The 18,675-nt window shown below is 36.2% G+C and overlaps 1 protein-coding gene across 1 annotated transcript in view; it reads left to right on the forward strand.

Moving 5' to 3' along the window:
• Positions 1 to 18,675, forward strand: part of Malrd1 (MAM and LDL receptor class A domain containing 1) — a 658,259-nt gene that overhangs the window by 114,466 nt on the left and 525,118 nt on the right. Inside the window, exons 12-13 of the mRNA XM_021195116.1 lie at positions 5,223 to 5,396; positions 15,553 to 15,673. Coding sequence (XP_021050775.1) covers positions 5,223 to 5,396; positions 15,553 to 15,673 — 295 coding nt within the window. The remainder of the gene's footprint in view (positions 1 to 5,222; positions 5,397 to 15,552; positions 15,674 to 18,675) is intronic.

The following is an 18,675-nucleotide window of genomic DNA, read 5'->3' on the forward strand; positions in this document are numbered from 1 at the left end:
TCTTCTTCTTCTTCTTCTTCTTCTTCTTCTTCTTCTTCTTCTCTCTCTCTCTCTCTCTCTCTCTCTCTCTCTCTCTCTCTCTCAGTTGTTATCAAGTGGAGGTTTCTTGAATTCAGTAACTTAGTCTTCATCATCATCAGCCTCCTCTCATCTCCTCTTTCTCTCTAAATGTTTACAGAAACTAAAGTCCATGTATTCCTCTTTTTCCTTCAGTGCTTTAAATAAATGTCTAATATACATAAATTGTTGTAATGGATGTGTAAGGAATTTACAACATGCCTCATGATTTTGAGTTCAAAACTTAGTGGCCTGCCATTGAATGTATACCAGTCGGAGTTCACACTCTTGATGACTATCTATGTGAAATCCCAGCTGTATTATGTACAGCTCAATTACTGCCCCCTTAACAGTACTAAATTTAACGACTTTGGAAAGTTGCTTAGTACTAAGCTGAATCATTGAAGTCTCTACAATGCAAATTCTCTTAAATATAACTTGTAAGCTCCTGTGCTGTTGAATATGGATCTCCTTGGCATTTATGTTTAGTAATTATTAAAATGATTTCACAGTAGTGAAGAGCTGAATGACAGTTTGACAGCTCCAAATACTGATGGGGTATGAACATCTCCTGCACAACCAGGTTGGAAACTCTCGTTTGCATATTCACAAGCTGGGAACACCATGAGACTTACAGCAGGGATCTAAAATTTAATTGCCATAGAGAATTGAGTCCTTACTTTCCATGCTATTTAATTAAACACTTCCCTTTGACTTTACGTTTCTAATTTTCCTGTCAAGGTCCGAATTTGAGCAAGCATGACAACAAAATCTAAGATGAAATGGACAGTCAGAAAGGATGTTTTGATCAGATAGTGCCAATTACACATACACAGGAAAATAATGGCAAATTAGGACACAGAATGGTTAGTATTTTGAACTGAAGAATTTAAAAAGAACATTAAAACTTTATCTTTTTCTTACTAGCTAAAAACCTTCCCCTTTAATATTTCATTTTTCTTTAAGATGTTTCTACAGCCTTAGTGTCCTCTACGTGATAATGGGTAGGATGAAATGTCACTGTGCATCTGAACCTCATTTTGTGGAAGTTTTGAAAAAAAAAATACAGAATGACATCCCCTAACTGAAAGGATTAATCGTTTCCTCACACAGTGCCAAGACCTGAGAATGCACCTCAGAAGTCCTGGTAAAACAAGTGAGTCCTGAAGCTTATGTTAGAGCTTCTGATGTAAGGAGCAAACAGAGAGCTCCTCTCACTCTCCAGTATATAGTTAAACCATGAACCGCTTAGATGTTGTTATCAATAATGATGATTAAGGAGTAAAAGGATTAAAAATTTCTACCCTCCTAAAGAATATGTTATGTGCCTTAAATTATTACTGAGTAGTATTCTCTGAACATTCAAGCTCATCAATAATATCATAATACAAACATTAATGGACTTATTTGTTGTAATTTTGCTGTATTGAAAAATACTAATTTTCAGACAAAATTTTTATTAGTTTTCGTATTGAATATAACATAGCATACATATCATTCCCCATGTTATAACTTTGAATCATAAATTTTCTTAGATATTTCCTTTATTTACATTTCAAATGCTATCCCAAAAGTCCCCTAACCGCCCCCCCTCCTCTACCCATCCACTCCCACTTCTTGGTCCTGGTGTTCCCCTGTGCTGGATCATATAAAGTTTGCAAGACCTAGGGGCCCCTCTTCCCAATGATGGCCAACTAGGCCATCTTCTGCAACATATGCAGCTAAAGATACAAGTTCTGGGGGTACTGATTAGTTTGTATTGTTGTTCAACCTATAGGGTTGCAGACCCCTTCACTCCTTGGGTACTTTCTCTAGCTCCTCCATTGGGGGCCCTGTGTTGCATCCTATAGATGACTGTGAGCATCCACTTCTGTATTTGCCAGGCACTGGCATAACCTCACAAGAGACAGCTATATCAGTGTCCCTTCAGCAAAATCTTCCTGGCATATGCAATAGTGTCTGGGTTTGGTGGCTGATGATGGGATTCTGTTCTTAAAGCTGTCTTCTTTTAGGTTTGTAGAAGGATTACTTTCTTGCTTTTTCTAGGGTGTAGTTTCTGTCCTTGAGTTGGTGCTTCCCCTTTATTATCCTTTGAAGGGCTGAATTCATGAATAGATACTGTGCGAATTTGGTTTTATCATGGAATACTTTGGTTTCTCCATCTATGGTAATTGACAGTTTTTCTGGGTATAATAGCCTGGGCTGGCATTTGTGTTCTCTTCGGATCTGCATAACAGCTATCCAGGATCTTCTGGCTTTCTGGTAAGAAGTCTGGTGTAATTCTAATAGGTCTGGCTTTATATGTTACTTGACATTTCCCTCACTGCTTTTAATATTCTGTCTTTATTTAATGCATTTGTTATTCTGATTATTATGTGTCAGGAAGAATTTCTTTTCTGGTCCAGTCTATTTGGAGTTCTGTAGGCTTCTTGAATGTTCATGGGCATCTCTTTCTTTAAGTTTGGGAAGTTTTCTTCTATAATTTTGTTGAAGATGTTTGCTGGCCATTTAAATGAAAATCTTCATTCTCATCTACTCCTATTATCCATAGGTTTGGTCTTCTCATTGTGTCCTGAATTTTCTGGATGTTTTGAGTTAGGATCTTTTTACATTTTGCATTTTCTTTGGTTGTTGTGCCCATATTCTCTATGGAATCTTCTGCACCTGAGATTCTCTCTTCTATCTCCTGTATTCTATTGCTGATGCTTGCATCTATGGTTCCTGATTTCTTTCCTAGGGTTTCTATCTCCAGAGTTGTCTCCCTTTGGGTTTTCTTTATTGTTTATACTTCCCTTTTTAGGTCTTGGATGGTCTTGTTCAATTCTATCACCTGTTTGGTTGTGTTTTCCTGTAATTTTTTAAAGGGATTTTTGTGTTTCCTCTTTAAGAACTTCGTTTAGCAGTGTTTTCCTGTAATTCTTTAAGGACTTCTACCTCTTTAGCAGTGTTCTCCTGTATTTATTTAAGTGAGATATTAATGACCTTCTTAATGTCCTCTACCAGCATCATGAGATATGATTTTAAATCCACGTCTTGCTTTTCGGGTGTGTTGGGGTATCCAGGATTGGCTGAGGTGGGAGTGCTAGGTTCTGATGATGGTGAGTGGTCTTGGTTTCTGTTTGTAAGATTCTTAAGTTTAATCTGGTAATCTCTTGGGTTAGTTTTTATAGTTGTCTCTGGTTGGAGCTTGTTCCTCCTTTGATTCTGTTAGCCTCTGTCAGCAGTCCTGGGAGTCCAGCTCTCTCCTGAGTCTCAGTGGTCAGAGTGCTCTCTGCAGGCAAGCTCTCCTCTTGCAGGGAAGGTGCACAGAGGTCTGGCGTTCAGACATGCCTCCTGGCTGAAGATGAAGGCCTGAAATGGGGCCTGTAGCAGAAGATGTGTTATCTCTGCAGCCTGCATGCTCACATTCACAGACTAGTCTCCAAGCAACCCGGGACACAAGATGGCTCTCTCACCTGCTCAGGCAGTCAGAGCCCTCCCGGGGGGATACATCTCCTCTGCCAGGGAAGGTGCCCAGATGTCTGGAGCCCAAAACATGGTCTGTCCCAGAAGCTGTGTTACTTCTGCCTGTCCTAGAAGCAGTGTGTAGTTTCTGCAGTCCATACTCTCACCTGCTCAGACTGGTCTCTGTGGGACCCAGGGCACAAGATGGCTCCCTCACCTGCTCTGACTCATAATTTTTGCACAATCCAGAATTACAAGAAGCAAGAAAATAGGAACGTTGGAAACTCCTCTAGGAATAGAGGTGGAAGACCCGTGACTATGTTGGCAAAGATATATTCTCAAACATTTTGTTGTGGTATATTTTTTATCTGATTTATTGGTAGTATATTGACAAAAGTTAAAAATACCAACTCACACAGATGCCCAGATCTTTTTCTAAAGAGAGAAATATGAAAGGTCTAATGAAAGTAATTAGTATTTTGTGTATTGTGCATTTTATGATCAGAGAAAACAAACTCATATTTATTATTGAAATATTCTGCGATATTTTATTTTTATTTGTAAAAGAAATTATTGTAAGTACTTAGCTGAATTGTGAGTGAGGGTGTATGAAAGTCATACATAACTTATATTAACTTGGTCATGGTTTTGAAAATGGGCATTGACAGCAATAGCCTTTATCCTCTGAGATATCTTGCTGGCCTATTATTTTCCTTTTCCTGCTATTGAAAATAATTTTTTCTCGTATACATATACTAAATTTACTTTCTGCTTCCTCTACTCCTCCCACTCCCTCCCCCATTTCTTCCCTCCCATCGAGATCGACATCTTTTTTGTCTCTTATTTAAAAACAAACCAGTTTCTAAGGGAATATAATATAATATTATATTATATAATATTATACAACAATATACTCATAATATGGCAAAATAAATACTAATACATTGGAATAAGATAAAACAAACAAACAGAAGGGAAAGGGTCCAAGAAAAGGCACCAGAAACAGATATGAGCTCAGAAAGCCACTCATCCATACACTCTGGAATCCCATGAAAACCTAAGCAGGGAAGCCATATATACACACAGGGAACCTGTAGGGTAAAAAGAGAGTGAAATCTATATATAAAATGCAGAAAAATGAAAATAAAACATAAGAAAAAAATGAGAGGAAAGCCCTGACACAAGATTGTGAGACAAGAAATCTCTGAAGATGGCATTCAGTTTGTTTTCTATTGGACATGAGCTGCTGTGGTCTACATTTAAAGACAGTTAGTTTCTCTAGTCAGACTCCCTTAGGAAAAACTATTTTTTTTAACAATTAGAGATAGCTTCTGGGTTAGCAAAGGGGACATGTGTCCATTTCTTTCAACCCTAGACAAGCCTTGTACAGGTTCCCCAACCCAATCTCTGTGAATTCATATATACTTTGCCACGTTTATTTAAAGGATCATATTTCCTTGGTTTAATCCATTGTCTTTGGCTCTTACACCTTTTCATCTTCCAGGGTTCTCTAAGCCTTGAGGGTAGGCAATTGAGGGTAATATTCATTTAAGATTAAGTGTGAGTGGAGTCAAGCTACAATATCTATCGCTCATTGATGACTTGCTTTTTAAAATTATAAACAAAATACATGATATATCTATATCTGATATTTATCTCTATCTATATATTGTCTATTTGTGGATATATATATATATGTATATCCACACTTATCTCTATAGGTGCGGTTTTGGTATCGTTTATCAGAGCATTCCAGTCTCTCTGTTTTCACAAGAACATCAGTGGATGGCAGTTTGCTAAAGCAGAGTGAAGTGACCCAATTCACTGAATCTCAGTGGAACCAAGCAAAAGTTGATCTCCACACAAAAGCTGAAGAGTCTACTCTTCCTTTCCAGGTAAGGACATGAGGAGTTATGCACTGCATCAGAAGGTAGGGGCTTCCTACTAATCATTTCAGACATCTAAGTAACATATTTAGTGAATGCTTACTATAGTAATCACCCATGCATATTAATATATTAGTTACTGCCAGGCAACTAGATAGTTTGGCTGAATATTTCAGAATTATATGTAGAATTGTAGCAACTATCAGAAATAATACTTATATCAGATGGCTGAAAGAAGAGAAATTTGGAAGGATGTTAGAGCTGGAAGGTGGGTAAGAGGGTCATGAAGCACTGCCATTTAGATATGATACAGCCAATGCCACCCTGAGCACATAGCTCATATGGATACCTACACAAGGCAAGACTCTTCAACATACATCATGGATAGAAGCGGTGCTTGTGTGGCTTATAACTGTCTCAGGGAGCTAATGAATTAAGTTCCTAAGGGGGAAGTGATTTTACCTTCTCTAAATGGGGCACCTACGTAATAAGATGGACTTCATAAGTAAAGGAGTGGGGCTAAAATGGGGTAAGGCAATCACTGTTCATTGGCTATATGTATGACAATGTCAAACATGAAGAAGAAGTGCTTTTTCCTAAGTGAGATTGGCATATCTGAAAAATGATGTAGATTGTGTCCATGTTTTCCTCCTACTGCTCTTGTCCAATAATACAAGAGCATTTGTTGACCTTCGATATAGTTGTCTTAATCAATAATATAAGCAGGTTACTGTATCTCAGTCACTAAGTGGATGCAGCAGTTCCACCTTCCCGGACCATGGCTTCTTTTTGGATGTTGCAATTATAGATAAAATGGTGGAGTGCTGAAAGTAAATTACCCCTGAGTTGGGGGCTATGGATGTTCACTCATTGATCTCATTGACTGAAAATATTATCTTGCATCTTTCTGTTCCCTAACCTGAAAGAACTATATCAATGATAAAGAAAGTACTTTGGGAAAAGCTGAATATTAAAGAGATGGTAGTGACAATGCTGTTTGTGTAGATGGGTTCTGGAATCTTGGATCCTGGGTCAAATATAGGATTATAGGAACTTTCTTAAGCCTTCTAAGCTTCTGTTTTACTTATTGCCATGGTATGGGAAATTGACTGCTGGAACTGGAGTTGATAAATAACATACATTCATGGAATGTTTTCTTCAGAATCAATTGAGATAAAATGTAGAAGACAAACAGAAACCAAAGCATTTTGATACAGATGATATTAAAATATCCATCTGTGTGTTTAAATTAGGACTTTCACTTGGACTAAATAGTACCCAGATAGTAACTGACTGCTGGAGAAAGGCTGGATTCTCATTGTAGGAGAAGGCTTTTGTCCTGGACAAGAAACAAAATTAGAATGATTGTATATTAGCTTTATTCCCTGATACTATGATAAAATGCTTTGGCAAAAGCAACTAAAGGAGAAATAAATGATTATGATTCACTGCTCCAGAGCCCACTGATATGACAGGGAAGCCACAGTGGCAGGAAACTGAGGAGCTGATCACATTGCTTCTGTAAACCTAAAGTAGAGATGAATGCAAGCTACTGCTTAGATTGCTTCTCCATTTTATCCTATTCAGAATCCCTCCCCAGGCAGTTAATGCCTTTGTCCACTTATAAGATATATTTTTCATGACTAATCAACTTAATCAAGATAAGTTGATGTTCAGAGGATATTCTTAATCTGTCAATTTAAAGATTAACACTAACCACATAGCTCTAGAAACCAGCAACTTCATTTGCAAAAGGAAGCTAGAATGGACAAGGTGAAATGGAAAAGTTGACCTTGCCTCATGCATTCAGCTACTTCACCAGAAAAAGTAGAAGCCAATAGCAGCAATGTTATAACAGGGTATCTCCTCCCAGTAAACATAGGAGGAGTATGGAACAAATATCAACTTCTGTGACTATTCAATTTATAGAAGATTATAAGGGGGAGGGAATCTGAGAGGGGGAGACCCAGAGCGACTGGGATGCAAAAATAAATAAGTAAACAAACAAAGAAATAATATATAGATAAATGTAAAGGAATCCAGCACTGAGTAAGCTATTTTTGTTGCTGTGGTAACCATTACTTCATTATTGCTTGGGAATCATGTATATAAATAGATAACATGATTCCTTCATATTTTGAAAGGGAAAGTTCTTTTGATCAAAACTCTGGATTCAATAATTAGAGACTTTTATAGCCAGAAATGTCTCCTGAATCGATGCCAACATTTAATAGGTAAAACTGCAGATGACTTCTGTTGGGAGAAGTTGTGAGTTTCTGCCTGCATTAAAACTCACTTCAGTCTGGGTTCATCCTGAAAGGCAGGGCTGAAAGGGAAAAGATGGGTGAGAGAAACGGGTGCCAGGACAAATTATTCTGATGGAGGCCCAAAGTTCAATGAAGGAGCTCAGTTTATATAGCATGAGAAAATCCCCAGTCCCCAGCCCGAGTCTTTGAAGGCACAGGTGAATGTCCTTAGGCAGGTCCAAAGGATCAAGGCACAGGTGAATGTCCTTAGGCAGGTCCAAAGGATGCTGTCTTCTGGGACATCAAACTGCCTTCTCAGAAGGGGGTGGAGACACTTTGAAGGGCAGCNACAGTAGAGCAGCTCTGGCATATCTGAAGATTTCCACAGCCAGTGAATCTTAGCGACTGTAGGGGGCTGGGCTTTGAAGGACAGTGATTAGTATAAACAGTAAGGTAAGCTTGGCAGATCTGAAGATTATCACCACAGGTGGTCCAGTGGCAACACAGAGCTGGGAGGCCCCAACAAGAAGTGATTGACACAAAGACCTCCATGCATTCATCTCAGTATTACTCTCTATAGCATGAAACAAGTCAAGAAAATTGGGTCAATTTATTCTTTGTCTCTAATGCTTATAGCCTCCATTTAATTGCTTCAATGTATTCATTTTTATTTAGACCAAAACTCATCAAAACAGCCACCAGTGTCTGTTATCTACTGACCTTGTGAAGGGAAGAGAATACTTGTTGATAGGTCTAGCTTAGACAGCTGTCTAAGAAACACAATGCATGGAGGAAATGGCTGCTGTTCTTTTCTGTGACCGGAAGTTCTCCTCCACTGTTACTGGAGAATTTCAGCTAAGTGTAGACTTCAGTCTGTTTAATATTACTCACTTGGGGTTTGAGTTTGGGATTTGCTTTGCTATACAAATTGAGACTTCCCTTCACTATCTCAAAATATATTAGCTAAGTTGTTGATTGGTGATTTAGTGCTGTATTGTGCTGTGATGGTGACACTGTACCCTGCACTACTGATTCTAGACTATACAGTGTTTGAGGCTTAGTTCCACCTTTTGACTTTTCTTTCCAACAATTCTTAACGCTGGGCTTTTGCTGAGCCTTATACATGTCTAATTCATCTGAGAGGTGAATCACAGGTGGTAATCCTCCTCTGTACTTTCATTAATTCTTTTACATGCTCATTGTAGCATGCATTTGTTGTAGATCCTTTAACCTTTCTCATCAAATTTTATCATTATACATCTGAGATCTCAAATCAGAAATTTCTGATATTAAACTTGGAATGCAGTGTCCTTTTGAAAATTGAGAATTAAAACCTGATATGTCAGTGGAAGATATTTGGGTAGTTTATTTAACTATGAATATGTTTTTACTGTCCTGTGCTCATCTCCTGTAATACAACCAATAATAAATGATACTTAGGTTATGTAAACAATCTTAAGTCCAAACTATTCAGACCCTGAACCCATCTGGCCCACATAGACTTGGGATAGGAATTATAGAAGTACAGTGACTTCCATATGTGGGTTACTTTCTATTTTGTGCATTTATACATAAACATACACAAATATGTATATATAGTACATAAAATATGCATTCTTATGTGCTATAAACAACTTATTTATTACAACAATATGACATAAAATTATAAAGTGTTTATAGCCAGTATTAAAGAAAGAAATAAACATGCAGTCATACTTCGAGTAAATATCGGCAATTTGTTGATGTATTACCATTAATTATACAAAAAGATACAGCTTTGGTCACGTTTACATGTTCACCCACACAAGAAAAATGCTATTATTAGTTGTTATCAGGTTTCTCTAAGTATATCTTTTAAATCCTGAAATTATATATTAAGATTCTAGCTATGTACAAGCTCATGTATTAACAACACATAAAGATGACATTGTGCCCACACATATTCTATCTAGATCTTAAATCTGAATGTATTTTAAATGAGTATTTTAGAAATACTCCAAGGTTGGGACACTTAAGTCTGGAGGCCTGCATTCTTTTTTTTTTTCTCCCAATTTTTTATTAGGTATTTACTTCATTTACATTTCAAATGCTATCCTGAAAGTCCCATATACCTCTCCCCCTGCTCCCCTACCCACCCACACCCACTACTTGGCCCTGGCCTTCCCCTGTACTGGGGCATATAAAGTTTGCAAGACCAAGGGGCCTCTCTTCCCATTGATGGCTCACTAGGCCATCTTCTGCTACATAAGCAGCTAGAGACACGAGAGGGCTACATTCTTTAAGGGTCTCTTTGGTCTTGTTTTGATCATTGGCCCCATATGGTTAAGCTCTGAATTTATTTATTTAAGGCAATCCAATCCAGTCTAAACATGAGAAAGAGGAAAGGTCCTGGATTATGAGCCCTATGTATTTCATTTTAACCATAAAATTTGGATGCAGTGTGGTGCTTTCATGTGAACTGGAGACCATAACAGAGAACAAATTGCTTTGAGTTTCCTAGGGAATAATCACCCTTAGTTGCTAGGACTTTTGTTCTCCTGCTGGGAAAGGATTAGGCTCTCCATTGATTCTGTAAGGAAATTAATTTAACAGCCTTTCAGGCACCTCTCCATCACCTGGGTAGAAGAATTGGAAGAATTTTAGTCCAATAGTTAATTATATTCTGTCCAATCTGTTTTAACTTGGTTTGTTCATGTTCTGCTCCTATGCTGGGCCTCTTTCACATAAATGTCTGAATTTTGCCATTTCATTCTTTGTAACTTCTTTCCTAAATTCTGAACTTCTAACTTCTAAATTCTAAACTTTCTAAATTCTAGTATAAAAAGAGTTTGAGTATTATCCCTTGATTTCTTATAGGTTTAATGTATATTTAACCATATTTAAATCCTATTGAAACAGTTGTGCCATATTTTAGGTTTCATCTGAAAATTACTCTTTTATCTTTTCCACAATGAGTGGTTTGATTCTCTAAAAGATTTATTGTTATTAATAATATTTTATCACTGGAAGCATAAGTGAAGGGTAAGATTTATAACACAGAACTAAATATCATCTGTGGAAAGTTGCTGAGTCCTCAGTCTTCCCCTCGAAGGAGCTCAGGAAACCTGGAGTTGATTGAAAGCTTTGGTGTAAACCATGTGCTAAGCAACTAAGATTGCCTTATTTTAAGAAGTGACATGAATAGAAAGATGTTATGTTTTACTTTTTATTTCTGGGTAAACTAGTTTTGTTGATGTATAAAATAATTGCATGAATACTAACAGCATTTATGAGTTATAATTTCCTAAAGCAAGAAATGTTATAGTAAAAAATATAATTATAATTGAATAAAATAAAACAACAAAGTTTTACAAATATTTTCCAATATTCTATAATTGTAACAAGCAATGGCTTAGGCTACCCATTCTTCCACATGGTTCTATGACATTTAACCCATTACTTCTCTACAATTGTTTTTCTTTCACTTTAAAATGAATACAAAAATCTATGCCATATTCACAAGATCGAAACTGTATATGGTAAACTCTAAAGGAAATATGGCTACTCTCACATTCTAGTTTCTTTCTGATTCTAACAAATTCTCTTTTCTGTTAGTGCAGTATTTAATTTTCTTCATTGTGTTTTACATAATAAGGTAGGAAAAGACATGATATTTTACTTTACTCTGGGTAAGCTTTGAGTTTTGTTGATGTATAAAATAATCACATGAATGTTAACAGTATTTACTAGTTATAACTTCCAAAAGCAGGAAAATTTGTCATTTACAGTATAAATATAATTGAATAAAACAAAAAAACAAAGTTTTAAAAATAATTTTCAAAGGGAAATGAATCTACATTTAATTAGAAAATGAGTTTTCAGATTACCTGAAGATTCTTTGAACAGAAATTTTAGCTTCCCTTTCCATTGTTGAAACCTTTCTTCTTAATAAATTGTTGTATATTTGTTAGTTATCAGTCTTGTAGTTCTGAAAGGTGACAACGTTTAGTCACAGCACAAAAGACCTGCCTGATAACAACACCAACAAACTAAAACAATACAAACAGACAAACAAAAACCCTAAGTGATTAAAAATAATAGGTAGATGAGATGACTCAGTGAAAGGGAACACCCTGCAGAACCTGAGGACTTGAGTTTAATTACCACAAGCTAGAAATTGAAAACTGACTTACACACATTGTCTTTGACTTGCACAGATGTCAAATGGCAAGCATGTACCTGTACACAGACACACACACAGACACACACACAGACACACACACACACACACACACACACACACACTGACAATTTTTCTTTAAAATAAAAATAAAAATAGATATGAGCTGATAATTATTTATAGTTATATATCATAAGACCAAGGAACCACTTTTAAAAAGTGGGAGATTTTAATTAATAGTATCATTGTAATCTTTTAATACATGGTCTTGAATTTAATTGTGGAGTAGTAGACCAGAAGGGTTGGTAATGACTGAATATTAGTTTTTTACAAATTTTTAGGTATGTTTAAAGTTGCATTTTAATAACATTAATGAATCACCTGGTGTCTCTGTTTAGCCAAACTTAAATATCCAAATCTTCATGATCTACAATGCCAATGTTCTACTTCACCACTAGCAGGACCTACCAGTTAGATAGGTAGAGTAAAGAAATGCTTCTCTTCAGGAACACAGTGGTACCTCCAACATTCTGCTTCTTCTCTACTGACAAATGTCTCTTTTCCAGATTGGAGGAAACCCACAATTTATTTTAATTGACATTATCAATGTATAATATCAATACGTGCAGATTGTAAATGATATATAACAGTAAAATATAAAAGGGGAATTTTCAAGTTCAAAGATGCCACAAATAAACTAGTTAGTAGTTTTAACGTTTTCTAAATTGTGGTACTTGTATCTACTATGCAAAAACTCTTTCTAAAATCTGTGCTATTATTTTTTGCCTCTTGTGTGAAAAACAGATCTCTTAGCCAAGATTTTAAAAAAGGAAAGTACAGTCAGAATTTTACAAATCATACAAATTTTATGTATCACATGGTAAAATATAAAAGACTACAAATAGGACAGTTGTTTTTTCTCACTGCTGCCGTCTACCATCACAGCCTGGATATGCGGATTCAAACAAACTGGACTGCATTATTTTAACTTATTTTAATAGAGTACACTCTATTCATTGATTAAGTACATGTGTATTTTTAATCAAATATACCTAGAAATATAAACTATTGAGTATTTCAACCTGTTGATTTTTCTGTAAAATTTTAAAAAATCAAAAAAACATGTTGACAGTCTTCCCATATTACATGAGATAAACAATATGTTAAAAAGGTGATTATTCCATAGGGAGTACATATTCACTATCAAAAGCATTATTAGGTGTGTGAGTGTTAGGCCCAAATGGAGAGGAATGGGTTTAACTCACATGCTATTTTTTGAATGAGTATAGTCACCATAGGCTGATATATTTGGATACTTGCTCAGTAATTGGTGGCACTATTTGGGAAGGATTAGGAGGGTTGGCTGTATTAGGGGAGGTGTGCCACTGGGGTTGCACTTTAAGGCTTAGAAATCCCAAACAACTTGCCATTCCCAATTTTTATTCTCTTCACCTCATGTCTGTGGATCAAGATATAAGCTCTCAGCTACTGCCCTAGCACCATGTCTGCCTGCCTGCTGCCATGCTTTCTGGCATGATGACCATGGAATCTATATCTGTCCACTATAAAAAGCAACATTAATAGAGCTAAGATGAAAGGATGGACTATCCATCCCATCATCAGCCACCAAACCCAGATACTAATGCACATGCCAGCAAGATTCTGCTGAAGGAACCCTGATATAGCAGCCTCTTGTGAGGCTATGCCAGTGCCTGGCAAACACAGAAGTGGATGCTCACAGTCAGCTATTCGAGGGAACACGGGGACCCAATAGAGGAGTTAGAGAAAGTACCCAAGGAGCTGAAAGGGGCTGCAACCCTGTAGGTGGAAAAGCAATATGAACTAACCAGTACCCCCTGAGCTCGTGTCTCTAGCTGCATATGTAGCAAAAGATGGCCTAATCGGCCATCATTGGGAAGAGAGGCCCCTTGGTCTTGCAAACTTTATATGTCCCAACACAGGGGAAAGCCATGGCCAAGAAGTGGGAGAGGGTGGGTAGGGGAGCAGGGGCAGGGGAAGGTATAGGGAACTTTCGGGATAGCATTTGAAATGTAAATAAAGAAATAATAATAATTTTAAAAAGCAACATTAAAAATGTTCATGTCAGGTATAAATGTAGAGAAATTGGGTTAATTGTTAATTGTGTATCCTAGGTTATTTTTCTTTTTAATAATGTGATTCAATTAGCTCTACTAAATTTGTCCTAATTCACACAATTCATCCATTCAATTTCTTATCCAACTAATTCGTTGTTCTAAAACCACATAAAACCGTGTTCATATCCATTTGCTTTTTGTTTGCTTGTAATCTCTATTTCTTTAGAGCAACATGTTTGGCAGAAATTACTATTAGGGTTTAACTTAATTTTGTGATACAATATCTGGTATGCCCTTTGTTGGTGGTGGAGATCACAAAATTAGGATAATAAAAGCAAATCAGTAAAAGTACCCATCAAGTTTATGTTTATAGGTAATTAAAATAAACTCCTAAAAATCCAGAGTAACTGTGTTTTATTGCTTGGGTTCAATGAGAAAGTACAGATCAGAAGAAATATTTGATTGAACAAAAAATATGAGCTAATGGTAATATATAAAAAGGAAACTTCACCAAACTTCTCTATTCAGATTATTTTTTGGCTCTTTTATATAGGGATATTTCCTTCTATTATGTGACAAGTCATCTGTCACATTGCAATACTGTGATCTATTTTTAGGAAAAGTAGCTCAGAGATTTCCATAGAGCTAGCTACCCTATATAAAGGCAATACTGTCAGCATGATGTCTCTACTGAAAGAAATGGAGAAGCATGTTCTGAGCTTCAACATCACTAAAGTGTTAGTATCTTGACATTAGATATTCATAATGATAAGATGAAGCTAGAGCTACCAAATATGTTCAAAGATGGTATCATTTGTCAGTGTTCCCAGGTCTCCAGAAATAACCTACCTGGGTCTCTCTCCTCCATTTTCTTCTCCCTGAATCCCACTTTCTCTTCACCTTTTCTATACCTTGCTTCCTCCTTCTAGCCTTCACCTCTTCTTTAGCCTTATTCTCCTTTCCTTATCTTGTCTCCTCTGTTTTTCTCTCAATCTTGTTCTCCCTTTTGTAGTAGAATAAACACATGGAATAATATGAGTAACAGGAGAAGAAAACAAAAGTATGTCAAGTCACCATTCTGAGTTTTGAAGTAAATTTAAATAGATGCCTCCTATTGCTTTAGTAAATGAATATAACTAACAGCTATACATGCTTAATGGTTGTAATCTTTATCGCACAGAAGTACATTTCCATAGCTTTTATATACACACACATACACACACACACACACACACACACACACACATATATATATGCATATTTAAATTTTCAGATGTGGAAGTAAATCATTCCAGCCAAACCATTACAATGAATTCATATCTCAATTAAATTGAGCTGTAAACCACACATTTGATTACCCCAAAGAACTCATTTTAAATGCATATGACTCTTAATGGCAATGGAAAGTATGTCCTTCACTGGTGATGAATGTTGCAACTTTTAACTGAAACAAGGTTACCTATCATATTAAGATTATCTAAGAGGCTGTCAAAGCAGTTATGACTATGTAATTTTATAATTTGCATGCTCAGGTCATAACAGTTTTCTAAGATTAGATTGAAAAATGGAACAGGTGTAAAAGAGTTTCTTTACTGAAAGAAAATGATTTTGAGATTTTTACTTCTATGGTATATTTTAATAACTTTATCTTTCTTCAATAACAGTTAGTTTTAGAAGCTACCATTTTGTCATCAAATGCTACAGTTGCTGTAGATGACATCAGTATATCCCATGGATGTGAAATTTCCTATAAGTCACTTCGAAGTACCAGCACACAAAATGAAGGTATGCTATCTTTTCTTGTGAGTATTGTAACCTGAAACATTCAAGCAATTTTCTCTTATTTACAAAAATGTATTATATTCACTAGTATTTTATACAGGATGCAGATCTACTTGATATATTTTTCAATGTTAAGTAATTTTATTTACAAAATAAATTATTCATTGCTTTAAAGCCATCTTTTCTGTTTCTTTCTATATTTTCTCATCTTATTCTTCTCCCTCATCTCCTGATTTTTGTCACTAGCACACTTCTTAATAAATCCATCTTTCTTCATTCATATCTTCAGTTTTTGCATGTGATCCACTGAGTGTTGAGTTTCTTGCTTGTGTGTGGCTGAAAGTTTTTCCATGGAGCAATGACAACTTACCTTTAGTTATACCACGAAAGGTAATGTCACACTTCCCCAACATGTATTCATTCCCAGCACTGCCCCTATGAAGGGTGGGATATCATAGGACCCTCCCTCATCCATGCTGAAATGTTGATGGACCCAATCTTGTGCAAGTCTTATGCTGGTAACATGGCTTTATTGAACTCATGAGTATAATGGCCATGTCATGCCCAAAGGACACTGTTACACATCTCTCTTTCTTGACTCCTATAATTTTTGTAATATTTTTTTCTCGATGTTCTCTGAACCTTAAAAAGGAGTGTTATGTCTACTATAGTTTGGGTAGAGCATGTCATCATTACTTATTCTTGGGGCTTGGGAGAATTACATATTTCATCATTAACTACAGATGGCTGAAGGAAAAAAACTTCTCTGGTAAAGCCTGAATCCAGAACTAATATGTAGGTATAAAACTGAATAATTAGAAATATGTATAACAACAGGATTGTTTAACAAAATGATAGCAGTAGGCTTTTCTTTAGGACCTATAACACATCTGTCAAGTTTACAGAACTGGGAATGAGTTCCTTCCTATTTATGTAATAGGCCTTAAAACCAATCTGAGCTACAATTCTAAAGATGATCAAAAATACACAAAAGAGGAACTTGAATAAACTTATCCTGCAATAAAGGATAATGTTAGTACCAGAGGTTATGAGTCAGCTGTGAGTTATCTTTCTAGAAGTTACTGGCCAGGGAGGGTGCTAGGGTCCCTCAAAGACTATTGCCTATGCTCTTGTTTGTCCATCAGAATTGATACTAAGACCCTATTGTTGAAGAAACTGCAGCACACTTTGGTCATAGACCTTAGATCAATTAAACTAGAGCTGAATTGCAAGCTTCTTCTGTACTTGTTAATCTTCGTAGTCCCTCAGAAAGTGTTATTATGTATGACACTTTGGGGAGAAAATTCAGACCAGCCTGTATAGCTAGCCGGTCAATCAGCCAGCCAGCCAGGCAGACACACACACACACACACACACACACACACACACACANACGCATGCACACACACACACACACGCATGCACACACACACACACACATATACGCATGCACACACACACACACGCATGCACACACACATGCACACATACACACACATACACATGGAGAATATACTACTTTCTGTAGAGACCTAGAATAAGGCTAATTTTAGAAATTAATATTCAAACTTAAAAATTAAATTTATGGGGTATGCTTTCAAAATTTGATAAATACATAAAATGTGTAAAGATCACATATGGGTAGTTAGCATTTTTAATCTCTCTAATCATTTAACTTTTAATTGATACATAATAAAAGTGTACATCTACAGATGAGAGTATGATTTTTCAATATATTGATATGAAATATAATGAAAAAATCAGGTCAATTAACACTTCTACTGCTTCTTTATTGGAACTTTTGTATGTTTCTACCAAGTTATAAAGTCTGTAAATGATTATAATCAACTTTAATCATGCCACTGTCCTGTAGATAACATGATAACTTACTACGTTTATCTACGCATATCTTAGTTCTTATTATCTAACCTCTATCTTTATAGCTCAGGATTTAGTAATCTGTACCATGTACTCCAACTGGCTTAATTTAAATATCCATATATTGGAAAAAATATACAGTATTTGTCTTCTTGTCTGTCCATCTTATATCACCTAGCTTAAGCATGACCACATCTTTCCATTTGATACAAATAATGGGCAGAAGAATCAGAGACCCACTCATTCACATACTCAGTGATTCTATAAAAATACTAAACTAGAAGCCATATTATATGCACAGAGGTGGTGGTTACTGGTCTGTGAGGGCAATGTGTTTGCTGCCTTTTACTCTATGAGTTCTTTATGAGTTTTGATCATGTTGATTTGGAGGGCGTACCTTCTGGTTCTTGCACTCTTTTTTTTTTTTTTGCTTTTGGTCATGGTATCTTTATTATTGTTGTTGTTGTTGTTATTATTATTATTATTATTATTATTATTATTTTATGTATGTGAGAACACTGTTGCTCTCTTCAGACACACCAGAAAAGGGCATTGGATCCCATTTCAGATAACTGTCACCCACCATGTACTTGCTGGGAATTGAACTTGGGACCTCTGGGAAAGCATTCAGTGCTCTTTTTTTATTTTTCTGGTCCTGCATTTTTTTTTTCTTTATTTACATTTCAAATGCTATCCCGAAAGTTCCCTATACGCGCCTACCCACCCATTCCCACTACTTGGCCCAGGTGTTCCCTTGGTCATATAAAGTTTGCAAGACCGAGGGGCCTCTCTTCCCACTGATGGCCGATTAGGCCATCTTTCTGCACGGTTCCCTGAGAACTGGGGAAATGGATTTAATGATGACATCCCATTTTCAGCAGTGTTCCATGATCTCTTACTCTCTGTGTTATATCTGTCTGTGGGTTTCTGTATTTGTTCCAATCTGCTGTGAGAGGACACTTCTCTGATGATGGCTGAATAATACACAGATCTTTGGGTATAGCAAAATGTCATGTTATTGAAGTCATGTTATTTTTATATTTATTGTTATATTATTTTAACAGCACAGTAAAATTTGTTTTTTCACTAGATCCATGTGTTATCTGGTTTCAGGTCCTTGGGGATCC

The sequence above is a fragment of the Mus pahari genome, chromosome 3, assembly GCF_900095145.1.
Source record: "Mus pahari chromosome 3, PAHARI_EIJ_v1.1, whole genome shotgun sequence".
Classification (NCBI taxonomy): Eukaryota; Metazoa; Chordata; class Mammalia; order Rodentia; family Muridae; genus Mus; species Mus pahari.